Genomic DNA, 27353 nt, shown 5'->3' with positions numbered 1-27353 from the left:
AAATCCATGCTGACTCTGCCTGTTCCTGCCACCGTTTCCCATGTGCTCTGCTATAAATCCACTGATGTCAGACTGAATGGTCCTTAATTCCCTGTTTTCTTTCTATGTTCCTTTTTAAATAGTAAGGTTACATAAGCTACCCTCCAACCAATTGGAGCTGTTTGACAGAATCTAGGAAGATGAACGTCCTGGGAGTTGCCATTGATCAGAGGGTGAACTAGACTAGCCATATTAATACTGTGGCTACCAGGGAAGATCAAAGGCTAGGAATCCTATGGTGAGTAACTCACCTCCTGACCCCCCCAAAACCTGTCCACCAGGTACAAGGCACAAGGCTGGAGTGTAATGGAATACTCTCCACTTGTCTGGATGAGTGCAGCTCCAACAACACTCAAGAAGCTCAACACCATCCAAGACAAAGCAGCCCGCTTGATTACTCCCCCTTCCACAAACATTAAAGCACTCCACCACCATCGAACAATGGCAGCTATGTGTGCTATTTACAAGATGCACTGCATTAACTCACCAAGGTTCCTCAGAGAGCACATTCCAAACCTGCAACCACCATGTAGAAGGACAATAGCAGCAGATGAACCGCCACCTGGAGGTTCCCCTCCAAGTCACTCACCACCCTAACTTGGAAATATATCCCGACCCCATCTCTCAAAATCCTTTCCAGCATTTTGCTCACCACAGATGTAAAACTGACTGTTCTGTAATTCCCAGGGATTTCCCTATTCCCTTTCTTGAACAGGGGAACAACATTTGCTTCCCTCCAATCATCCGGTACTATGCCAGTGGAGAGTAAGGGCGCAAAGATCATCGCCAACGGTGCAGCAATCTCCTCTCTCGCTTCCCATATTAACCTTGGGTATATCCCTTTTCGCCGAGGGGACTTATCTATCGTGATGCTTTTCAAAATATCCAGCACATCCTCCTTCGTAATATCAACCTGTTTGAGTCTATTAACCTGGTTCACGCTGTTCTCATGGGCAACAAGGTCACTCTCTCCAGTGAATACTGAAGTAAAATATTCATTTCGGGCCTCCCCCATCTCCTCAGACTCTCGGCACAAGTTCCCTCCACTATCCTTGATCAACCCTACTCTCACTCTGATCATCCTCTTATTTATCACATACATGTAGAACGCCTTGGAGTTTTCCCTAATCCTTCCCGCCAGGGCATTTTCATGCCCCCTTCTAGCTCTCCTAAGTCCATTTTTGAGTTCCTTCCTGGCTATCTTGTATTCCCTTAGAGCGTGCCAGATCCTTACTTCCTCAACCTTACGTAAGCTTCCTTCTTCTTGATTAGGAGCTCCATTTCCCTTGTCATCCAAGGCTCCTTCACTTTACCATTCCTTCCTCGTCTCGGTGGGACAAAACTATCCAGCACTCACAGCAAGTGCTCCTTAAACAACCCCCTTATTACTGTTGTGTATTTCCCTGAGAACAACTTACCAATGTAAGCTCCTCAGCTCCAGTCTAATAGCAGTATAATTTCCCTCCCCCAATTAAATACCTTCCCATGCTGTTTGTTCCTATCCTTCTCCATGACTATGGTAAAGGTCAAGGGGTTGTGGTCACTGTCACCGAAATGCTCTCCCACCGAGACATCTGACACCTGGCCTGGTTCGTTGCCAAGCACCAAATCCAATACGAGGCAAACGCCCCTCATGTTGTGACAAGGCCTCTTCCACGCCTTTCAACGTCTCGCCTTCTCTTTCACAACCTTCAAAGTCTTACCCAGCTGCTCTCAGATCAGGCTCAAAGCCACCTCGATAGTGGCTTTAAACAACTCTTTCATTCCTTTCCTTGCCGCTTAAACTGCCTGTCCATCTGCTTCCCAAACATTTCTAGTTCCCGCACCATCACCACAGCGAGCATCATGGTGTGGCCGCGTCTGCCATCTTCTCTCCTTCAGATTCCCTTGTCGGGCTAACAGCCTGGATTTTCTTTCCAGTGGGCTTTTTCATCGAGACTTTCGACATAACTCTATCGAATAACCATTATCTAGTTCGGCCAGCTGAGTTTGAACACAAACATCCCTTGAAAAACAGGCAAAAGGAATAAAAAAAGGAAGAGCTTGGTGGGAGCCACCTTTCGTGCGACTTGCTCTTACATGATGCCACCGGAAGTCAGCACTCGGCAAAGATAATGCTGGACTCCTTCATGATGCTTAACGTTACAAGCAGACTTTCTGGCAGACCTGCTAATGCCCAAGCTACTCATTCTGTCTGCCTTTCTCTCTGTTTTGCACCATATAGCTGAGGTTTCAGCCAGAAATGGAAGGTTGCTGGGGTCTATGTGAGCAAAGGGATGGAGGGGAACATAATATCAGCATCAAATGATTCTTCGAGAGGGAATACAAAATGTAGAAGATTGCAAAATAGACTGAGACAAGACCATAGAAGAAGTTGAAAGCGACAGCAGGGTTTTTAACTCAGAGCAGTCGGGACAGGAAAAGCTGCAATGTCAACATTAGAGCTCAGGCTACAACCCCACAGTGTTCTAACCTGTTCTATTCTCTCATTTTATGTCCTGAAATTTGACAAGAGGTGACAATCTTAATCCTGAGTGGAATTCAATGTGTTTCCCAGTTGAGTTCTGCAAAGGTGGAGACAAATAGAGCCATGAAGTCCTCTTCTAAGTCCTCTGCCACAATTTGTATGTGACCTTGTCCTGCCCCCTCTCCAGCAAGCTGGAACCTGTGCAACCCCTGCCCTCTTACAGGACACTTGTGCCCAATCTCTCACCACATGCAAATCCCACCTAGAATCTATCCTCTGAATGTTGTGCAGTGGCAGATTCGAAGTAGGTGACTGCGAGTGTGATGTTGAGTGATTATGTCTCTTTATCGTCAGTGTCTTGCTTCTCTTCCACCTGTCCCAGCCAGATTGCAGCTCTTGGGTATCTTAAAATCAAAACTTTTATGTTAACCATGCTAAATTGCGCCTTTGTGTCACAGGAGTGATAATGCTGACCCACAGGTGTCTTTTATATTGAAACAAACTTTAATTTAAACACAAAATTATCAAGATTAGCACAAAAGAAATAGCTTTACAGTTATCAGTTACAACAGTTCTTAAGTGAATGAGAAAACCATGGGCACGATCTTCCAGAAAAACTTCCAAGTGCTGTAGCAAGCAGAGATTTGCCGTGAGTTTCCCGGCACTCAACCCAGCGAGGCCAGCAACGCAATTCCATGTCAATTGGTCCACTTAACGAGGCCTCACGGGCTTCCTGCCCTGAATGGCGGCTCGCGAGCTGATTCGCTGGGACCGTGCTTGTCAGTCCCCTGCTAACAGCATTGATCCACACTTAAGCTGCACTTGCTTGGCTAAACCCAACCAGCTTGCAACAATGGCGCCTAGGAGACCGGCCCCAAGATTTGGGAATGCAGACCTGGAGAGCCTCCTGGAAGCCAGGAAGAGATGTCCTGTTCCCCCGAGGGTCCTGGAGGGTGAGCCACAAGGCAGGCAGTGCTGCCTGAGTCAAGGTGGCGGCAGCAGTCAGCTCGAGCAGTGTGACCAGGAGCAATGAGTGGCACCGAGGCTAACACTGCTAGGGTGGCAACCACAGTGGAGAGCCTGGTGCACAACATCAGCACCATGAGTGAAGGTGCCCAAGGCGTCACACAGTCAATGACGGCCATGGCTGAGGGCCTCGGCAGAATGACTTCCTCACTGGGGGATGTCACCCAGTACCAGGCCAAACTTGATGAGTTTCTGCGGGCCATGTCCTGCTCTCAGATGGGAATGGCCGAGACATTGCGGAGCTTGTCCCAGTCGAAGGTGGGCATGGCTGAGGCACTGCAGGGCATTACCCGGTCACTGGGGGATGTGTCCCAGTCACTGAGGAGCATCGCTGAGGGTGTCAACACTATGCTATGGACTATAGGTAGCCACCAGGGCTGGCAGAGCCAGATGACACAGGGGCAGGTGGGGCTTGAACCAGCTGCCCCTCCCTCTCAAGGTAAACCCCAGCGCCTTATGGGCACCAACCGGGAAGATGGGGTGTGATGTGTTGGGATGCTGAGTCCATACTACCGGATGGCTGATCGCTGGTCGAAGGCAGATTATCTCAGGGTAGGTCCATCAAACTCTAACATCACGCACTGGTACCATGATGTGTTGGGTATGCTGGGTCTGCGAGGACTGCGTTTACCAGAGCAGTGAGAGAGACAGACTACCAACACTTGTAGAAATACAACTCTATTTTATTTGACTATGAGCTGTTAAACATACTTGCACTGTGGGTTGACACTATGTTAGGTTGACTGGAGACCTGAGGCTAACCTGACCAGACTATACTGCTGGCACATGGTAGATGTTCGTGTTGCTGATCACGGGCTCTGTCTGTCTCAGAGGCTGCATCCCGAATGAGCGGGAAAACTAGTATCCTCTGGCTTTATAGTGGCCGTGTCCTTTCTGGTGATTGGCTGCTGTATTCTGTGTGTTGATTGGTCGTTCAGTGTGTCAGTCAGTGTCTGCCTATGCACCATCATATACTTGTGTGTATATTATGACAGGGTGCGTGCCAACCAGGGCCCATCTCGCAGCCAGCACATAGGATAGGGCGGCATGGCCGTGCATGTGCCAGCGACAAATGAGCCGGGGCCCTCCAGCTCCAGAGCCCCCAGAGGGTGCCCACCAGGGGCATCGAAGGCCACGCGAAGAGGTAAGCAGCTGGCTGCCTCCATCTCAGATGTGCATCCAGGGGATTTACCTAGGCGTAGTGGAAGAGCTAGGAGGGCAAAGAATGCTGCACATCCCTGAGGTCACTAGGGTCGGAGGGAGGGGTTAAGTACGGCGTTGTGGAAAGGCAGCACTATCGGGAATGGGGTATTTTACAGCACATTAAACATCTTTTTGCACACCCAAAATGTTGCCTCTGTCACATCCTTCCGCAATATGGGCTGATGCCCGGATCCTTTGCCTATCTCTCCAGGCATCCACCCCCCTCCTTGTGGCCCCCACCCATCCTCCAGCCATGGTCATGTCCCGGGAGCTATGCCCTATCCCCTGGGTATTCGGATATTGGCTGCTGCGTGTGTGGTGTTGCCTCCCACACAGTGTCAAGGTGCGATTGGAATGCCAGGTAATATCTCATATGCTAAATGGCCTGTCTGGCCATGGGAATCCACTTGACATGTGTAAACTGCTCACTTAACCATGATCGCCAATTCCTTATTAGCAATAGCCTTCAGCCTCACAGCCAGAGGCCTCAGCAGTCGGTGAGGGTTATGGGTGATCGGTGTGGCAGATGGGCAGGGACAAGGGTTGCCCCCGGAATGGGGTTGGGATCCAGGGGTTGGCATGGTGGTGCCGCGAGCGATTTCCCCCCCCCAGTTGCCCCGCCCAATGCCCCCCCACCCCACCCTCCCATGGCGGCCCACCCCTGTAGAGGGCCCCTCACACCCCGCCGAGCACTGGGGTGGCAGGTCCAGCTCCCCCAGGCTCTTTGCCTGTGAACAAAGATGGCTACTCCCCTCTTCGGCTCCCCATGGAAGCCCTTCTACCAGGTTCACTTTTTTCAAAAGGAGTACTAATCGGCGCCAGCGTGACCACTTGCTCGGGAGGCCGGTGAATGATGGGAGGCCGTTGGATGACAGGTGGATCTCATTAATTGTATGGAAATGGGGCTTAAGTGGTGATAATAGGTTTCTCATCACACTCCGGTGCCTGGCATGGTTCCCATTTTTGGCCTCACCCGCTATTTACCAGCCTCATTCTGCTTGAGCGTGAGTGTAACGAGGCCGGAAGATCGCGACTTAAAACTGTCAGTATATTCCAATGAAGTGAACTGATGTATTTAAAATACCCCTCATGAATAAAGATAACAACTAGGTTACTACTTGCTTTTCTCTGTACAGCATCTTTGGAGAGAGAACCTTTCAGGACCAAACTGAATCACCTCTGTTTAGATGAGAGTTCTGGGACTAACTTTCTTTTCAAACAGACCTGGCTCCTCTGATTAACTACATAATCTGCACCCAAAGCATAAGGCATTCTTTTTTCTCTTCTTACAAGATGTCCCATGACTTGCTTATCCAGGACCAAACACAATGCCCCTCATCAATTATCTATACTTCAGGGGTCTCTCAAACATCAACTATATTCCATTAGCTAGCTGTCTGTCAACAAGTAAATGGTTCTCAAGATCATTTAGCAGAACATTTAACTTGCAAATCAATGATTACTTTACTTTTATGATACCTTAATCACATCTTTAGCATACATATTCTGTATGCATCTTAACACAGGTTGTAATAACATTACTGCAAAAAATCTATAAAATATGACAATTGTCACAAGTAGGCTTCAACGAAGTTACAGTGAAAAGCCCCTAGTCGCCACATTCCAGCGCTTGTTCGGGGAGGCCGGTACGGGAATTGAACTCGCTCTGCTGGCGTTGTTCTGCATTACAAGCCAGCTGTTTAGCCCACTGTGCTAAACCAGCCCCTTTTCATTTCATTTTCACAATTTCTTACATTCATCACAAATTGAATTTAAATTCCACCAGCTGCCGGGATGGTTTTTGTCCCCATGTCCCTAGTTAGCCTGGGCCACTGGATTACTAGTCCAGTGATATTATCATTAACAAGAAGCATGCACGCTGCCTGACTCATGCTGAATGAGAGCACAATGTGAAACCCATGATCATTTTCTGGGACTGGTCAAATTAGATCCCCTGTGCTTCTAGACTCACATAGATATCTTAATCATCGCATGGAATTTAGTCAGCTTTTTTTTCTTGTATAAAATGTGGTTTGAATTCGGGGTTGGTATTTCTGGAAGGTAAAATGCCATCTGTAAACCAGATGTAACTGAGAGCTATTTTCAAAAACAGAATGCATTTGTGGAAAGATTGTTTAAAAAAAGAGGTAAGTTCACTTTTCTTTCTGCAGAACTTAACAAGAAAATGATCATCTCAATTGTTAGCTGGCTATAGCAATTGAAAGTATTAACATGTTCATTAATATGTGTAACTTGAATGCCTAATTACATTCTGCACACACATTGCAGATTATAGAAAAATATTTATTTAACTTAGAATTGTATGTTATTTCAAATCTTAGGGTGGAATCCTGAGCCCGCACTTGCTGGAGAGGTCATGTTTCCCAATTTCCCCCTCCCCACACCCACGTTATCACGGGATTCACACCTTATAAAGTGAGTGAACTTCATTTAAATAAATGTCATGCCTGGGCAGTGACCTGACACTGCCCCTGGCAAAGGTTGGTAATGCTAATCTGGTACTGCCAACCTGGGGGGGGTGGGGGGGGAGCATAGTGGGAGCCTCATGGGCAGGGGTGAGAGCAGAAATTGAGGAGGGGATTTGCCAGAGATGAATGTTGGGCGGGGGGGGAGGGGGTTTGGGTTTGCCGGCGATGAATGTTGAAGGCGTTTGCGGAGAGCCACCTCTTTGAGGTGGGCCGCGGGCCATACAGCTGCAGGACTGGCTGGGGCACCCTTTAAAGATGATGCCCCAATCTGTCTGGAGCTGATTGCTGGCTCGATGAGGTCACGCTCCACCAGAATGACAGGTCGGGGCGCAATTCTCCGGACTTACGAAAAATCGGAGAATAGCGGGCGGCGTAAATTTTTACGGACACGCTGGTCCAACGCCCTCCCGCTATTCTCCCCCCCCCCCCCCCACTCGCGCCCCCCGACACGAATCGCTGCTCACCGTTTTTTTACGGCGAGCAGCGATTCACCCCTGGCCGATGGGCCGATTTCCAAGGCCATTACGGCCGTTTTTACAAGCGTAAAACACACCTGGTCTGACCGTTCGTAAAAACGGCGTAAAGTCCCGTTCTCGGGAACCATGGCACCGATTGGCACGGCCGTGCCAAGGGTGCCATGGGCCCGCGATCGGTGGGCGCGATTCTCCCGAGTTATGAAAAATCGGGAAGCTGGCGTCAAAAACGGGCGCGTTTGATGCCAGCCTCCGCCCCCCCCGACCGGGAACCGATTCATCTCCCCGGTCGGGGCTAGCATTGCGCGGCCGTGAACTCCGGCAACGCGGGCTTAACGAATTTCGTTAAGCCCACTAGCCAAAGTTAGCGACGGCTGACGCGTCAGATGACGTCAGCCATGCATGCGCGGATTGGACGACTCCAACCCGCGTATGTGCGGATGACGTCATCACGCATATGCGTGAAACCCACGCATGCGCGGGCCGGTATGCCCCTCAGCTGCCCCGCGAATGGATCCAGCGGGGCGGCAGGGGAGAAAGAGTGCGCGGGTTAAGTACCCGCTGGCCGCGATCGGTGCCCACCGATCGCGGACCCATGGCACCCTTGGTACGGCCGTGCCAATCGGTGCCATGGTTCTCGAGAACGGGACTTTATGGCCGTTTTTACGAACGGTCAGACCAGGTGTGTTTTACGCTTGTAAAAACGGCCGTAAAGGCCTTGGAAATCGGCCCATCGACCAGGAGAGAATCGCTGCTCGCCGTAAAAAAACGGCGGACAGCGGTTTGTGTGGGGAGGCGGGCGTGGGGGGGGGGGAGAATAGCGGGAGGGCGTCGGACCAGCGTGTCCGTAAAAATTTACGCCGCCCGCTATTCTCCGATTTTTCATAAGTCGGGAGAATCGTGCCCTAAGTCTCTGTTTTTTGCCAAGAGACTTGAGATTCCGTGAGAAAACTAGTCTGTGCAGCTGGAGAGTTCTATTGCAATTTTCTGTCTGAGCCTGACCGCCAAATTCTGGCAAGATTCCACGCTTAATATATTGCTCTTTTCTTGCTAATATGAGCAAAACAAAGCCAGTACGGGGTTAAAATCAAAGATATCAAGGAGAAATATCCCCCCAAAATATTTTTTAAAATCACTGGTTATGCCATGTGTTCAGTTATGAATAATTTTCTTATTTATCCTTATACGGGCATAACCAAAAATATTAGATGCTTAACAGATGTTTTCCAGTCATCAAGTTCCAGAATACTGACACATACTAAGAAATGTATAGTTAGCAACCACACTGTTACAGTGGTTAGTACTGCTGCCTCACAGCACCAGGAACCTTGGTTCAATTCTGGCCTTGGGTGAATGTGTGCGGAGTCTGCATGTATTCCCCGTGTCTGTTGCGTGGGTGTCCTCCAAGAACTCCCGTTTCCTCCCACAGTGCAAATGAAATGAAATGAAAATTGCTTATTGTCACAAGTAGGCTTCAAATGAAGTTACTGTGAAAAGCCCCTAGTCGCCACATTCTGGCGCCTGTTCGGGGAGGCTGTTACGGGAATTGAACCGTGCTGCTGGCCTGCCTTGGTCTGCTTTCAAAGCCAGTGATTTAGCCCTGTGTTAAACAGCCTCAGGTATGATGTGCAGGTTAGGTGGATTGGCCATGCTAAATTGCCCCTTAAGTGTCCAGGGGTATGCAGATTAGGTTACGGGGATAGGACGGGCTGGGCGTGTTGTTTCAGAGGGCCAGTGCAGATTTGATGGGCTGGATGGCCTCCTTCTGCACTGTAGAGTCAATGATTCTACCAGTGGATAGGAAGTTGAAACGAGCCAATCTAATCAATGAAAACATTGCTTGCATTCATTGCTATGGAATGACATGTTCCAATGCCATTGTCTTCTATTTTATTTTTATCTCTGGTTCACCTATTTGGATTGGATTGGATTGGATTTGTTTATTGTCACGTGTACCGAGGTACAGTGAAAAGTATTTTTCTGCAAGCAGCTCAACAGATCATTCAGTACATGGGAAGAAAAGGGAATTAAACAGAATTCAAGAAAATACATGAGAATACATAATAGGGCAACACAAGATATACAATGTAACTACATAAGCATTGGCATCGGTTGAAACATACAGGGTGTAGTGTTAATGAGGTCAGTCCATAAGAGGGTTATTTAGGAGTCTGGTGACAGTGGGGAAGAAGCTGTTTTTGAGTCCGTTCGTGCGTGTTCTCAGACTTCTGAATCTCCTGCCCGATGGAAGAAGTTGGAAAAGTGAGTAAGCCGGATGGGAGGGATCCTTGATTATGCTGCCCGCTTTCCCCCGGCAGCGGGAGGTGTAGATGGAATCAATGGATGGGAGGCAGGTTCGTGCGATGGACTGGGCGGTATTCACGACTCTCTGAAGTTCCTTGCAGTCCTGGGCCGAGCAGTTGCCATGGCTGTGATGCAGCCCGATAGGATGCTCTCTATAGTGCATCTGTAAAAGTTGGTAAGGGTTAATGTGGACATGCCGAATTTCCTTAGTTTCCTGAGGAAGTATAGGCGCTGTTGTGCTTTCTTGGTGATAGCGTCGACGTGAGTGGACCAGGATAGATTTTTGGTGATGTGCACCCCAAGGAATTTGAAACTGCTCACCATCTCCACCTCGGCTCCGTTGACGCTGACAGGGGTGTGTACAGTACTTTGCTTCCTGAAGTCGATGACCAGCTCTTTAGTTTTGCTGGCATTGAGGGAGAGATTGTTGTCGTTACACCACTCCACTAGGTTCTCTATCTCCCTCCTGTATTCGGACTCGTCGTTATTCGAGATCCGGCCCACTATGGTCGTATCGTCAGCAAACTTGTAGATGGAGTTGGAACCAAGTTTTGCCATGCAGTCGTGTGTGTACAGGGAGTAGAGTAGGGGGCTAAGTACGCAGCCTTGCGGGGCACCGGTATTGAGGATTATTTCATTGTTACTATTCTTAATTACTCATCTTCTATCATTTATATTTATATCCATATTGAACAACTCATCACAAACTGGTCAAACTCACAGACGATACCAAACTATGAGGCCAGTTGAATATGAGGAAACAGTTCGGTATCTAAGAAGGAATTGTACAAAATATGTAAACAGGAGCAATGAAAGAGATTTAATTCAGAGATCAGGACCTTTCAAATATAACTCTAGACTTACAATTTTGTAGCTTGGTCAAATCATTCACAATTGCATGATATTGCTTCCCATTTACTTCCTTCCTTCACTATTATTTATACTCTATCGTGTATATGCCCTCATATTCTGGAGAATAACTTTACATTATTCTCAGTTTATTATTTTATTACTCATTAAGTAGTTTGGGCAGCAGGGTAGCATGGTGGTTAGCATAAATGCTTCACAGCTTCAGGGTCCCAGGTTCGATTCCCGGCTGGGTCACTGTCTGTGTGGAGTCTGCACGTCCTCCCCCTGTGTGCATGGGTTTCCTCCGGGTGCTCCGGTTTCCTCCCAGTCCAAAGATGTGCGGGTTAGGTGGATTGGCCATGCTAAATTGCCCGTAGTGTCCTAATGAAAGTAAGGTTAAGGGGGGTGTTGTTGGGTTATGGGTATAGGGTGGATACGTGGGTTTGAGTAGGGTGATCATGGCTCGGCACAACATTGAGGGCCGAAGAGCCTGTTCTGTGCTGTACTGTTCTTTGTTCTATTATACTTTATGTGACAATGCTTTAATGCATTTAGCATGCTTCTGGTGCAACCTCCCCACCAGGAACAGATGGCAGGGAGTTCAGTCTCATGCTGTGCATGTTTCATTGATTCACCCTGTCACCTTAGAATTTCTCTCCACTGACCTACTAAATATTTCAATTACTTTCCTATTTTACTTCAAATTTCCAACACAGCAGTATTTCACTTTTGACAAGGTAGCACAGTGGTTAGCACTGCTGCCTCACAGTGCCAGAGACCTGGTTCCATTCCAGGCTTGGATGATTGTCTGTGTGGAGTTTGTACGTTCTCACCATGTCTGTAGATGCTCCCAGTCCAAATATGTGGAAGTTAGGTGGATTGGCCACACTTAATTGCTCCTTCAAGTGAGGTTCAGGAATAGGACATGGAAGATTGGGAGGTAGGGTGGTCTTTCGAAGGGTTGGTGCAGACTTGATGGGCCGAATGGCTTCCTTCTGCACTTTAGATTCTATGAATTATATAGCACTGTTTGAAGTCTAATTTATTTATTTTTCTTGCACAGCAGTGCTGGCCACTACCCACAAGCAGGCTAGCTGCATTCAGGAATATGCTTGTCTATGCTTGACCACCCTTCAGATTGACCTGGAATTTGTTGGAATTAAAGATTTTATCTCCTTCCATATAAGGATGCTCTAAACTGAGCAGAGCCCTTGCCCGACCTCTGCCTTGTACAGCTCTCTAATGAAGTCTCCAGGGACTGCATTCCACTCATCACAAAACTTATTTTCAAACAGTTTTTGACATTATATATGCTTCTTAGTGGGACATTATTCGAACCAGCCCCGAGCAACAGGTTATTGGAGTGATGCTGAAATGTTTAACCAAAACTGTTGAATAAGAAATCAGGCAACAAACAGAGGACTTGGTCAAAGTTTTATTACAGCTTGCTTACACATAATTGCTGGAGGGAAATAAAGCAATTGAGATTCTGAACCTGTGAATAAAGATTCAAAACTGGTGAATGAAGTATTGCTATTTATTACTGTGTCATCGTAAACTAGTGACTCTTCCTGTAAACAGAGTGTGATATAATCCTTCTGTAAACCATTTGCTTTCCTACAAAGCTTACAACACAACTTTATTGAATCTGACACTCTTCAGTTAGGAACAGAAAGGCACTTCAAAGCCAACAGCTTCTTCTTGGTGATTAAAAGGAGCAACATTCTTGTCAAGCATTTTTTCTTAAAGATCATCAGCTTCCACGAGTATGAAAGAGCATTCTCAGGCTGACGAGTAGGCTCAGTCTTCAATTCTCTGGGTAGTTTCGCTGATTATCTGCAAATGAAAAGAAAGTATTTCACATATGTTAGTGTTTGTAAGTTGAACAAGGTATCTGTATTATTTAAATAGTTTTATTTGTGAACTTAAACACTAACATCTCCGCCTCTGCTTTCAATTGTTTTAATTAAAACATTCTTCCTTGACATATGAACATCAGTTGGTTGCTGCTCATACATGGCATCTGTAAAGAAAATAAAAATAATTAATAATGCTTGGCTTCTATCACAATATCAACAAAGCAAAGACTGAGAAATTTCCTTCCTCTTTGTACATGTCTTTATATTAAAACCTCCAATGTTACGAAGCTGCATTTGAATATGCAGGAAAGTAGACTTCTCCACAATTTTAACAATAATGCTGCTCTATGACATTTATAAAACAAGTATGGAATTATCTTTCTGGACTGTACGCAGAACAATTCCTTTCACTGTACATAGGCACACGTGACAATAAAACAAATCCAAATCCATTGCCAGAATCAAGTTGGAATATAAAGATGCTATTGGTTCATTGCATTTGCTACTAATTATGCTGTCCCTTTATGGAACTCATGCTGGTTCCATTATAAAATGCTAGATATATATCTGTAGGTTTGCTCTCAGATTGGAACATATTGAGCGACAGCATCCACATTCTTGCAGTGCCTATTTAGTTTGTTGCCATTCCATGCAATGTGTCCAATGAACAGCTCAGCTATGAGAGTAAGCCAAATCCTTGGTTTATTGATCAAGACCTTCACTGAGTTCACTGATCTTAGCCAGGACAATGGTAGGGTGTGACAATTAGCCTTCTTCTTGTCTTCAGATTGGAAAATTGCTCCTGTTCGATCCCTTATTTTCTGGGTAGGGAGAGGTTTGTTCTTGGCTTTGGTGTCTTTAAAGCAGCGGTGGTCTCCCTCTCTTGGTAGTAGCAATGTCAGTGTGAGCTGGCATGCCAACCAAGAAAAATAAATTGGGATTGTAGTAATGATAAAGTCACAGACAGAAGTCCCAATCCACTACTGTTCTGTGAACAAGGAGGAAATCCAAACCCGCATCTCAAACAATAGTATCAATGATTTCTTTATAAGCCAAACATTCAGTCAAATGATTTGGATAATAAAGTGCCTCAGCATGCAAAAATACAAATTGAATCCCTGAAACTTTTCACCAGAACCAGCTCAGGTGTTATTGTACGGTTAAAAAGAATAAACATAGAAGCTTGTATTTTGTGTTATAATGTTAAGTAGGCCTTATAAAATGTCATTATGCGTGTAAAGAATTTTCTTTTTCTTAGCTCAATTGTCTGTGGAGGAATAATATAACCGAAGAACGGCAGACTTACCGATATCATTCTGCAAACAATGCATGGCATGAAGTAAAGAAAAAGGTCCTTTATAGTGGGAAATGTCTCAAAACAGGTGCTTTTTATAAACTGTTTTTTTTAAAGTGCAAACATTACTCATCCATCTTCATCTAGTAATAATACAAATAACTTACCAGAAAGGCTCAGAGAACCAAATGATACCAAAGGAATAGAAATCCTGGCAAAGAAAAGAAATATATAATTACACAAATGAAACAACTGGATCATCCTTCCATGTCATTCTATTATTACCACAGCCAATTACTGTTGAATCACTCAATAGCTTCTGCCTCCACTATTCTTTGTGTAAATTTATTCCATCCTCCCAAAAGGATCTTCCAGATGGGACAAAGGATGAGATTCAGCTGTGGAAATCGTATGACTGCCATCAGAAACACATCTCCATCGTCACAATAATTTAACGATCAATTACTATCATCAGGTATGGCCATTTATTTCACCGAGGGCGGCAACCAGGCTTGTTGCTCTATTTGTATGGGACACCTTAAAAGATGGCCTTTTTCCTTAATTTGTTCCCAGGATATGGACACTGTTTGCAAAGCAACATTTATCAATCATCTACCTTTCTCCTGAGAAGATGTTGATGGATCTTCTAAGCTAGCCTGTATCTGGCCAAGTCAAAACCTAAAATTGCACATTCAGAGAGTAGCTTTATAAGTCAGACTCAGGCCTACTTGTAGAAATTTAAAGAAGGATCTCTTTTCCTACTTTAGTGGTGATCAGTCTTCTGTACATATGTGAATAATGTACGTTCAAAGCACAATAACTTCAAATGTATTTTCTGCACAATAGGAAACAATTTTGTTTTGTGAAGGCACTTGTTTAATTCCTGTTGCTTATGTTAGTGCATTCACAAAACAAAGAAGCCTATGTAAATTTTTGGAGCTACTGAATAAATGTTTGTATCAATCTTCAAACTGAGCATTTTATAATTAATTATTTTTCATTTGAATTCAAAACTATATTTTTTTCCTAACTTACACAAATGCCTTACCTGCTTTCCTCCCCCTCCAGCAATTTCCTGTAGGTTGCAATTTCAATATCCAGAGCCATCTTTACGGTCAGTAACTCTTGGTATTCTTGCAAGTGACGAGCCATATCATCCTTCAAGTTACCAATGTCATCTTCAAGATGGCCAATGGTATCTTGGGCATTATTTGCTTCCACAATATAACGTTCCTCCATTTCTTGCATCTGACGCTCAAGAGATTCATTCTGTTTGAACAGAAATATTTAGGTTATTTTCATTTTCTTCCTTCAGTCCCCTACTTCATGCCTTTTTTCTCAAATTGTGCTGATGTGAGAAAAAGTCACTGCATCGCCTCTGTTTCAATGGTTTCAAAACCATTCCAGATCCATATGTATTCATAAACCATGAGTAAGTTTTATTAACATGCTGCTTAATTTCAGAATTGATGAGAGCACTTGGAACGCAAGTTGGGATTTTTGTCAAGACATAAAATTATAGTTTTAATGCTTCAGCTTCACTGTAATTGAAAACTTTCCTTGGATGTTCGGGGCATTCACAATAGTAATTACATTAAAGAATTAAGATGGCTTATTTAGTTATTGTCTTGAGAATTTGTTGGTAGCTTCATATGATCTGCAGCTCCCATCCATCAATTGTTAATATAGATGAAGATTCAAAAGGTTTTACTTTTTTATTTTATAAATTTAGAGTATCCAATTCATTTTTTTCAATTAAGGGGCGATTTAGAATGGCCAATCCACCTACTCTGCACATCCTTGGATTATGGGGCCACGCAAACACAGGGAGAATGTGCAAACTCCACACGGACAGTGACCCAGAGCCGGGATCGAAACTGGGACCTCGGCGCTGTGAGGCAGCAGGGCTAACCACTGTGCCACCGTGCTGCTAGAAATTTCAAAAGTTAAGTAAGACACAAATGTTTTCAAAAGTTTAACATACAATAAATTTAAATATGGATATTATAAAGCAAACTTAAAATAATGTAGGGTTAAAAAGAAAACGGACGAGTAGAGCTAAAGCAGATAAAGATAGCGTGGTATACTAAAACACATCTATCAATGTATCTGGGGTGGCTCAAATATTAGGAAAAAGACAAACCCCAAAATACGTGATATAACTTTCTGCTGATATCAGTGAAAATGCAATTTGCCAAGCCTCTGGGCCATCGGTGTATTTGAGTTTGATGAAGTACTTTGATATTCCTCTCTGTAGCATCAGAGATAAATAATTAGCCAGGCAATACCAAAAACGAGTGAAGAAGCAATAGGTTCATGTACCTCCTTATACTGTCCCGTGATGTATTCAGCCGGTAATAGATTCGGAACCAGCGTCGTAATGCAAATGAGATGGGAAAGGACATTCCTGCCCCAGCAGGCCATGTTTCGCAGTCTTTTCAAAGAAGAACTGGGATATTTTCCTGATATTCTGGTCAACACTTATCCCTCAATCAACACCAAAAAAAATCCCTGGAGACCTGGATCGGTTATTTCAATATTGTTTGAGGCGCAAACTGAGTGAAAATTAGCTGCCAGGTTTGCTATATTGCAATAATATCTGTACTTTAAAAGGGATTTATTGCTGTGGGACATTTTGAGCTGTCCTGAGGCTAGCTCAAGGCTGGTTTAGCTCACTCGGCTAAATCGCTGGCTTTTAAAGCAGACCAAGCAGGCCAGCAGCACGGAATGTGGCGACTAGGGGCTTTTCACAGTAACTTCATTGAAGCCTACTCGTGACAATAAGCGATTTTCATTTCATTTCATTTCTATAAAAGGTGATATACAAATGAAATATTTTTAATGACCAAGAGGTGCTCTTTGGAAAGTTGCCCTTAAACCTTGTATTAGGATGTTTACCACAGCAGACCTGAGTAGTAAACAGGACTTAGAAACAGGGCAAAGAGGACAGTATTTTGAATTTTCCATTGTAGGTACCCAGGGGAGGTCAAGCCCTGGACCCTTCTAACTGCTGTGTCAAATTTGTTCTTAAATGCTTCACTAATCTATTTGTGAGCCATTTCTATATGTTGATCAGCACCAATGTTTTCTTTCACTAGTGACCTCCCCCCTTCCCTTACAATTTAACTTTTTTTTTCAGATTGACCACTTCCTTGCCGTTTACTGTCTTACCTACAGTATATCATACATAAACACTCTCCCCGTGTCTGCGTGGGTCTCACCCCCACAACACAAAAAAGACATGCAGGATAGGTGGATTGGCCATGCTAAATTGCCCCTTAATTGGAAAGAAAAATTGGGTACTCTAAATTTATTTTTAAGAATTATACTTAAACACTAAAATCAGCACTCAGCCACAACCTTTCAAGACTTGAAATTTCCAAATTTCTCCAACCTTTCACCATAATTCAGCCCTTTAAGACAGGAAATAATTCTTGTAGCTCCACTGCGCTTGAAATTCTTCCCTTTGTCTTAGTATTACTAGAACAGGATACAATTCTCATGGTGTCAACTGAACAGAGCACTATACAATTTAATCATGACTTGTTTTACCTGAATAGTTCTATTGAAATTAGTGAATTTTGCTACTTGTTAAAAGTGTTGGGCATATCAAATCTATGAAGACCTGTTGACCCTTTTTTAAAAATTACGTCCTTAACTTTTTCAGTGTTATCCGTGTACTTTGACAACATTCAACTTTACCCTCAGCATTACCACTCTTTGTTCTTTCAATGAAATTGATTAGTTATGCAGCTTGCTCGACTTTTCCTCCAATTAAATGCTCAAAAAAAATCAAAACAACTGTCTTCAGTCTCTACCCCAAAATTTGTTCCCTAGCCACTGATTCCGTCCCCTTCCCTGGCTACTGTTTTCAGCTGAAGCAGTTGATTCGTAACCTCAAGTCCCTATTTGCTCCTGACCAGTGCTTTCAACCACATACCCACCTGTGAACAAGGCTCTCTAAATTTACCTCTGTAATAATTCTGTATCCTCCTCTAATTCTATTACCCGCTTGTGATTTGTGCTCTCATCAATTCTGGGCTCTTGTACATCTCCAATTTTAATTGGTCTATCAATGGCAGCCATATCTTCAGCTGATCAGGTCCCAATTTCTGGAATTCTGAACTTAAACCAGTTCCATCGCTCTCTCCTCCTTTAAGACTCTCCTTAAAACTTGCCTCTTTGATCAAGCATTTGGTTACCTGTTCTGGTATCACTTTATGTGGCTTAGTGGCAACTTTTATTTGTGATGCTGGTGTTAAACAGATTGACTCTTTTTTGTATGTGAAAGGAATTTATAAAGGTGCACTGTTATTGTTGGTAAACAAATCTTCCGGTTCTATAGCCAAATTTATTTTGCTGAAGGCTACATATCATTCATATTTAGAGTACTTACTGTTCCCTTAAGTGCATCGATGTCGCAGGTAAGTGTCTGGATTTGCCTGCGGTATTCACCATTCTCTTGTTTTGCCGTGCGAAGAGAATCATTGTTGCGAGAAACAGAATCACTCACATCAGCCAACTGTTTCAATACAAAAACCTCTATGAGTGAATCTTACTAAAACACAAGAGTACTGACTGACCTTACTCAACAAAATGTATTTAAATCTTTGTTTTGTATAAAAAGGATCAATGCACATTGCCCTGACTGCTGTGGGAGTCGCTGAAGGAAAATGCAGATGTGACAGTGAGACTGACTGTGGAGATAGTAAAATAGATGAAGTGACCACTGGAGTGATGAATAGGAAAAGTGTTGGGTGAGGTAATTCCACTGGTTATATTAGGTATTAAGGTGGGAAGTATGAACTGGTATAGTTTGGGTGTAAGCAGTGTGGATAAGGATGTTGTCAGTCTGTTGATTAAATTGTAATGTCTATAACAGTAGTAATTTGAGATGTCCCAATGTATAAAAGTGTTTAGGAGTATAGAAATTAATTAAACTGGAATGATAATTTGGAAGATGCAATTTGGAGTTGGGAATTAGTGTAATTATTGGATAAGCGTAGCTGGGAGATACAGGAATAGAACTAGGTGTTTTTAAGGCTAGTAGTGTGATAATAATTATATATTCCTGCGTGGGAGTAAGTATGAAAATGGGCAAAGACTCATTTTTTTTTACAGAAAATGAAGGTGTGTGAATGGGCGCTGGGAGAGGGATGCTGCTCTGTATAAAGCTGCAGGTTTAGAAGTTGGTTAATAGGTGGTTTGGCCTCCATTTTTTAATCATTGCCACTAAGAAATGCAGATCAGAAAACGTACCTTGGACTTGTACCATTCCTCAGTTTCAGCAATGTTCTTAGCAGCAAGCTTATCAAACTGAGAACGAACTTCATGGAGTGCTGAAGAAAGGTCAGGTCTGGCCACATCCATCTCAACCTTCATCTGCGAATCTTGGATTTGAGCCTGCAGTTCACGAATTTCCTGAGGAAAGAAAGGAAAAGAAAAAAGACAAGTTAATGTTTATCCAAAATAGTACATTCGAGATATCTTTAACTAGCATAACATATTTTCAAAAACATTACCGAAATAGGTATTCTAAATGATAAAAAACAGTACAAGCCTACCTCTTCATGCAGTTTCTTTAAGAACATAATTTCTTCCTGCAGTGACTCAACTTTACGTTCCAGATCTAAACGTGCCAGGCAGGCATCATCCACATCCTTTTAGAAACCAACAGAAAAATAAAATCCAAAACAAAGTTAGTTAAAGCAATTATTCTGTGCTATTGCAATATCTGATAAAACCATATCTCAATACTGAATTGCATTCATAATTATTAGTTACTTTTAATAATAATCTTTATTATTGTCACAAGTAGGCTTACATTAACACTGCAATGAAGTTACTGTGAAAATCCCCTATCCGCCACACTGCGCCACCTGTTCTGGTACACTGAGGAAGAATTCAGAATTTCCAATTTACCTAACAAGCACGTCTTTCGGGAGTTGTGGAAGGAAACCGGAGCACCCAGAGAAAACCCACACAGATACGGGGAGAACGTGCAGATTCCACACAGACAGTGACCCAAGCGGGAATCAAACCTGGGACCCTGGTGCTGTGAAGCAACAGTGCTAACCACTGTGCCACCATGCCATGATTGCACAGATACTATATAAATTGCTATGTTAATCCATTTGTATTTACCGTTGCCACTAAAAGAAGTGAAGCAACCTTTTGTGTGTAGGTTAAAGTATTATAAGGCACCATTAAATCACGTGTAAAAGTATCTGATAGGGAGTTAGAGCAAACATTGATTTTGAAACAAATGGTTTTAAAATTATGATCCAGTAACATTATGCCACTTATTTTCATAGAATCATAGATTTACAATGCAAAAGGAGGCCATTCACCCCATTAAGTTTGCACCAGCCGTTGGAAAGAACACTCGACTTAACCCCCGCCTCCAACCTATCCCCGTAACCCAGTAACACCACCAAACCTTTTGGACACTAAGGGGTAATTTTGCATGGCCAGTCCACCTAACCTTGGACAGTGGGAGGAAACTGGAACAGCCGGAGGAAACCCTTCAAATTGAAATGTATCCAACAATACAAAAATCTGGATTCAATAATTTAAACTCGTATCATTGCTCAACCGTCAATGGAAACTGATACTTGAATAGCTTAAACATATGGGCAGAATGGTAGCACTTTTGCTTTACAGCTCCAGTGTCCGAGGTTCGATTCCTGGCTTGGGTCACTGTTTGTGTGGAGTCTGCACGTTCTCCCTGTGTCTGCGTGGGTTTCCTCCGGGTGCTCCGGTTTCCTTCCACAAGTCCCGAAAGACATGTATGTTATGTGAATTAGACATTCTGAATTCTCCCTCAGTGCACCCAAACAGACACTGCGTGGCGACTAGGGGCTTTTCACAGTAACTTCATTACGGTGTTAAGGTAAGCCTACTTGTGACAATAAAGATGATTAATTTATTATTATTAAACACCTCCAAAATAAAGTACATAAAATGTAATGGATGAATTAGAGACAACAAGCATTTGAAACAATTGCTAAAAAATTGTCAACCATATTTTTTCCACCATTTTAATTATTCCAAAAGTTGACAGGCACAATGCTCAAGAAGTCCAGACATTTGTAAGTTTGGCATAAACTCTATTTGATGTTGCACCACCCCTCTTCTGGTGAATCTTAAATAGAAATACATAGACATTACAAACAGAAACATGCCATTCAGCTGAACCAGTTCATGTTGGAATTTCTCCCCCATGGAAATTGCAATTAAACCCGAATTCGACGTAAATCAGCTTTACATGCATAGCTTAAAGAATGTTACAAAGAAACACAGTCAGCACGCAAGAAAAGAAATATAGACTTCTGAGCTATTTTGGGTCAGTAGCAGTCATTCATTCCTGTGATTGTACAATTCTGCTGCTATAGAATGACGGTTGCCATTAACCACTGGAGATTATGAGATCACAATTCAAACAAAAAGTCATTGTTCAAATTTTTGTGTATCCTTAATTGATCAAAAATTCATTCTCCAAAAAGTTTTAAATGAGGTTCAAAAATATTTTCTTTCAAAGAAATGCTATTTCTCTTTATAAGTATCTTGTAAAAAGAAATGCTGGAAGTTAAATGTTCCATTCTGTTCCAGATTGTTATGCAATAATTCATGCTGAAAATGCAGTGGCCCTCAAGATGAAGGGGATTAGGCTTGAAGATGAATGCAATTATTTAAACCAGCAATTAAGTTTTGGTGATCAAACACTTGATGACATTAATTACAACTTGAGCTTTGATGTGGTAACTTCAGTGCAATTCATTGCAATATAAAGGAAAGAATTTCCAAGTTCTCTGATTAAACACAGCAGCTATGCTTGTTCAATAGTGAGTGAGTTTGATTTTTCTGCTACAGGGTGCTGGATTTTATTAACATTGTGTCAGTTATGAAACAGCAGGTCTGCTGTTTGCCATTTGCTTTCATTGTAATTTCCTGGACAGTACTTTGAAGTGCTTTAGGAGCAATCATCTGTACCAGGAATTTTGTGTTCGTTTAACTATCAACTTAACTGTGTCTTTTATAAAAATGCATCCAAATTAAGTTCCTGATAACTTATAAACAGGAAACTGAAAGTATGCCTTTTCAAATGCTTGGCTCCCACAGGAGTTTCCATCTAGCAAACGGCAGAGGATCAATCATAGAATCCCTACAGTGCAGGAGGCCATTCAGCCCATTGAGTCTGCACCAACCCTCTAAAAGAGCACTCCACCCAGGCCCACTACCCTGCCCTATCCCAATAATCCCTTTACCATACCTACACATCTTTGGACACTGAGCGGCAATTGAACATGGCAATCCACCTAACCTGCACATCTTTGGATACTGAGGGGCAATTTAACATAGCCAATCCAACTAACCTGCACATCGTTGGACTATGGGAGGAAACCGGAGCACCCAGAGTAAATTCACGCAGTCATGGTGGGATATGCAAATTCCACACAGTTACCCAAGGTTGGAATTGAAGTCAGGTCCCTGGTACTGTGAGGCAGCAGTGCTACCTAGTGTGCCACCATGCCGCCCATATTAAGAATGCAGGGAGACTGAAAATATTCTTAGCACCTCATTAGTAGTTGCCTTTGGTAGAGGAAAAATTAAAGACAAGATTACTGCAATAAATTTGTGTGTAACAAACAGAATCGTATTAAATTAGCTTATCTTTTGTATTTAATTTGTATTGTTTATATCCTGAAAGCTCACAATTAAGTACACAAATGTGACAAATATGTTAGTTACAGATATTATTAGTCAATGAGTTATTGCCTTCAGGATAGGAATATTAAAAGGAAATAGATCAATGAAGCAGTTTTCACTGTATTTGAGAATTTTGTTATGCTGATAGCACCATTGGACAACAAAATGTCTCGTCCTTTATTCAATAACTTGTATTTATTTTCTATTAGCCAACAAATAATCAAATCTTTGCTTTCTTGCTTCCTCGACACTAGGATATCAATATTGCTCCTGCAACTATTTTAATCTACAGTAACTACCCTAATCTACTGCATTCCAGCTGCACAAAGGTTTTTATTCATTTAGTTATTTTACTGGCAGGGGCTGTGTTCATTGCCACAGCATTTCAAGACAAATCCCTGTTGGAGCTCACTTTATATTAATGGGGAATAACAGCTGCTCCCTTGGTGTCACCATTATTACCACATTCCCTTTTACATGGTCATGAATTCGACTGAGCCTTAAGGCTCCACGGGTGCACAGACTTCATCACTTCTATCCACTACAGGGGGAGCTAATGACATCAATAAGATGTTTCCCAGAGCAAAAGAAATGTTTAATGAAAGGGGCTGCCCCAGAGTGCCACACCCTGAATGGAAGATGTGCGGTTGTGGGCCTCTGAAAGAATCAAACCAGTGAGAGTTACTTTGAAACTAATAAGTTCTTTAATTAACAAAGCCAAAAGAAAAAAAGAAAATAGTTCAGCACTGACATTTGGCAGTGGCTGCTCAATAATTCTGTCCAGACTGAACTTCACAGCGAGCAGAGGCCAGGCACTTCCTCAGGAAGGGAGAAAAAAATTACTGGTCACGTCACCCCGGGCTGTTCTTTGTGTTTTCCAGAGGGTGACTCTGGGATGTCATCAGCAAAATCCCTGCTGACTCAGGGAGTGCAATCACCATGTATTATGCAGCTATATCAACTCTTTGATTCCTGCTCTTTGTGGAATTAGCTCATACTGCCTGGGACACTGGGAGCATTTTTACAGGCATCTGGATCCCATGAATTGGGAAAAGTGAAAAATCAGCCAGGGTTCCCACTCTTGGTACCTATTCCTTGGAAAGTGCACCTATGTGGTCATCCAGTAAGAACAGATTCCGGCCCAGCACTGTATCTCACCCTCGTCAGTACCCCTGCTAAACAAACTGCTCATACAACTGGAGTAATTTTAACCTAAAGTGCAGTGCCAGCTTGCACCCCGACCCATACAACTTGTCACTGGAGAATAAAATCAGCCCTCACTCTCCCCCCCCCCCCCCCCCCCCCCCCGAAGGCGGTTTAGGTTAAAATTGCCCTTGTAGGTCTTCACGTATAGATCATGCATCCTTGGGGGTACAAATATCTTTACAAGCGATTAACTGCAGCACAATGAGCCATGGATGAAAAGCAGACAATCAGAAGCAGAGACCTGGGAAATGATCTTCGGTTATCCTTGATATAACTAAGAAATATTCAAATAATTTAAATCATTGAAGTATCATTTAAATTTTGTGATGCCTTTTTATGTTTTATTGATTTTACCCTCATAGGGTATTGCTAGAAGGAATCATGCACCAGAAACCGCTGACTTGGTTTTGCTATAAATTCAGAAATCTGACAAGTTTTGCAGAAAGATACTCAACTTGCTGCATTTCCCGCAGACTCTCCATACTGGGACAGTTAGAATAACAGACGTTTGTTCAAATGAAGGGATGGTCCTAAGAGAACCATTTGAAGACCTTTTCCCTACTCAATAATTTACAAGAAGTTTGGGCGTGTCTCTCTCGACACCGCGGTTGCTCTCTAGTCTCAGGGGTATTGGCTACCGACACATCACAGAAATCAGTGTCTTCCTTTTCGTACCTGTCTGAAAGCTGCCAGGTTGTTTTCGGCCTCCTCCCGTTGAAGAATTTCATCTTGCAATCTGCAAATAACGGTATTGAGATATCAGTCACTTCCACTCTAACTCGAAGGGTGGCGTTTCGATCCTGCCTGAACTTTCACTGTTAAGAGATTGGAGTTTTAACCATGCTCTTCTCCCGCTCCACAATGAAAATGAAATGAAAATCGCTTATTGTCACGAGTAGGCTTCAATGAAGTTACTTTAAAAAGCCCCTAGTCACCACATTCTGGCGCCTGTTCGGGGAGGCTGGTACGGGAATCGAACCGTGCTGCTGGCCTGCTTGAAAAGCCAGCAATTTAGCTGAGTGAGCTAAACCAGCCCCTGACCTATATTCTCACTTTTTCTTTCGAGCTGAATATATTGAAGTCTCTGAAATCGATTATTTTGCAACGGTTTTGGTTACATGTTTAAAACCTTACTGAGATACTGGGATAAAATTCTAGATACTGCTTGAGCAGATGCAGATGTTAAGGGCAGAGTCTTAACAGTGTATTTGAACGAGTGGTGGATTCCACAGATTGGGTGTCACCGCCCCAACTCAATTTGATACAAAGCAGTCAAACTGGCTGCTGCTCCCTGCTTTGTTGCCCCTTTTCTGGGCAATTCTTGACTTTGAATTCAAACTGCATTTACACTTGAGAGTAAGCAGAATTTCACGAATTAAATCTGAGGTGTGACAGCTCTGGCATTCCCACCCAAATGGGGAAATAGAAATCATCTGAAAAGTGGCTGGGACAGAGTGGGACTAATTTCTTCAGGAGCTAATGCTGCCCCCGCCCCCGGGTAAGTCTATCAGTTCACTAAACGGGGGGGGGGGGGGGGTGATCTCCTCTGCTCACTCCAGCTTTCTGGACATCCACTCGGGTTAACTGAGCACATTTCTCCTGCCGCCACTTTCACAGCCAGCAGTGCCTCAAATCACCTCACACAGTCCGCCGGACAGTCGCACAGGACAGCCCGGCTGGAAATCACAAACGAGTGCAAAGTATTCACAGTAACTGAACCATTCCTGCACTTTGCCAGACCAGCTGGCACAATGCCACAATCCAGCAGTTTGCTTCGCTTTTTAGTTGCACGAAAACGACACCAAGATAGTTCTTAGCCCCCCTCCCCCCGGCGTTTGAAGAATTAAGAGAGGATTTAACTATTTTACTCACGAGGCTATGCGTTCTCAAGACTTTTTTCTTGCAAAGTTAAAGCTCCGATTAAAACGAAATGCTGTTGTGCGGATGGATTATCTGATGGGAGGAAGGCGGCTTCTCTCTCTATTGATGCTGCCAAGCATCAATGAGAATTTGCAGCATTTTACAAAGCCCCCCCCCCCCCCCCCCCCGAAATGTTGCTGATGCTGAGGAACACGGTTCTGCATTTTAGGGTTTATTTGGGTAACTTGGGGTAACTTTTAGAAACTCTGGCTAATGCCCTCCCCCATGTGTGAAACAGGACAACTTTTGAAGCCAATCTGTAAATAATTCCCATCTCTTCTGAAAACAAGGGAAGCTACCGCGGTAGAGTAAAACCGCACACACTCACTTTTCTCTCAGCTTCTGGAGATCGTCCGCCAGGTTATCCCTTTCCACCTCCATGCGGGATTTCTCATTGTTGTTCTGGTCGATCTGCAGACGCAGCTCTCTCAGCTCCTGTTCGTACAGATCCCCGATCCGCGACCTGGGCTTCCCCTTCAGCTGCTCCAACTCCAGCAGCAGCTGCTTGTTCTGCTGCTCCAGCCCCCTCACCTTGTCCAGGAAGTTGGCCAGACGGTCATTCAGCTCAATCATCTCGGCTTTCTCGTTGCTGCGGTTCACCTTGAATTCCGAGTTCATGGCATCCACCAGGGAGAAATTGAGGCTGTTGCCCATGGCTATCCCTGGAGCGCTGCTCCTGTTCACGCGCACAGACCGGCGCTTGATCATGGACGGCTGCGAGTAGCTGGTCCTGGAGACAGAACTCACAATACGGGGTTGTTGGCGGGTCGCGTAAGAGCGAGAGCTCGATGCTCGCTGGAATGGGGCCTCTGCAAACATCCTGCGGTAGGTACTAGTTGAAGTGGACATTTTGTAATCCTTGAGTTGAAGACACTCTGCGTCCTTAACCTTCTAGTACCAGCACCAACTTCTCGGCTGCAAGGGAGGGATTACCAGCAGATGCCTGATATTTATAGGGAGCTTTCCGACTGCTCCCCTGGGGGGAAGGGGGGGGGGGGGCACATGAGGCAAATGCTGAGATTGACAGTGCCTGGGACCAACCGGCATCTGGTCACAGCACACTAGGACCATCGCTCACAACTTCTACACAATGAGTGCATCTCGGAGGCGGGGAGTCGAAGTGATGCATTTGCAAGCATATGGCTTTCGACGAGACATTTGCAACCCCCTCCCCCTTCCTCCACCCTACCACTCCCTAAAGATTGAGTGCACGTACAGATGGAGCGAATCTCCCGATAGTAGAATGGCACAGGGGTCCGTTAATCCTCAAACAGGACTGCTTCACTGCACAAATTCAATCAATCGAACACGAGTCTTTCCATTCCTACAGTTAAGTTGAACGCTGCCATTGAAGCAAAGAGCAGAACAACATCTTAAATCGTTTTCATAAATGATGGGGGGGTGGTAGCTTGCCAAGCGACAAATGTGTTTATGAAACAAAAAGAAACGAATTCCGAGGAACCGTGATAATTACGCTAGAGGCCAGTGTAACAGAGTGAAACAGTGCCAGGAAAG

General features: G+C 43.9%; 1 protein-coding gene across 1 annotated transcript; it reads right to left on the bottom strand.

Moving 5' to 3' along the window:
- Positions 1-12270: 12270 nt before the first annotated feature.
- LOC119966414 (type III intermediate filament-like) lies at positions 12271-26783 on the bottom strand. The gene is made up of 9 exons (XM_038798033.1): positions 26167-26783; positions 24594-24654; positions 19568-19663; positions 19263-19424; positions 18400-18525; positions 15052-15272; positions 14171-14214; positions 12788-12873; positions 12271-12686 (listed from the first exon to the last, which is right to left on the bottom strand). The coding sequence occupies exons 1-9, from the start codon at positions 26685-26687 to the stop codon at positions 12651-12653; spliced, it is 1353 nt and encodes a 450-aa protein (XP_038653961.1). The 5' UTR covers positions 26688-26783; the 3' UTR covers positions 12271-12650.
- Between the last annotated feature and the right edge of the window lie 570 nt (positions 26784-27353).

The sequence above is a fragment of the Scyliorhinus canicula genome, chromosome 5 (genome assembly GCF_902713615.1).
Source record: "Scyliorhinus canicula chromosome 5, sScyCan1.1, whole genome shotgun sequence".
Classification (NCBI taxonomy): domain Eukaryota; kingdom Metazoa; phylum Chordata; class Chondrichthyes; order Carcharhiniformes; family Scyliorhinidae; genus Scyliorhinus; species Scyliorhinus canicula.
Note: the sequence above shows the minus strand (reverse complement) of the source record. Positions and strands in the feature narration are given on the sequence as shown.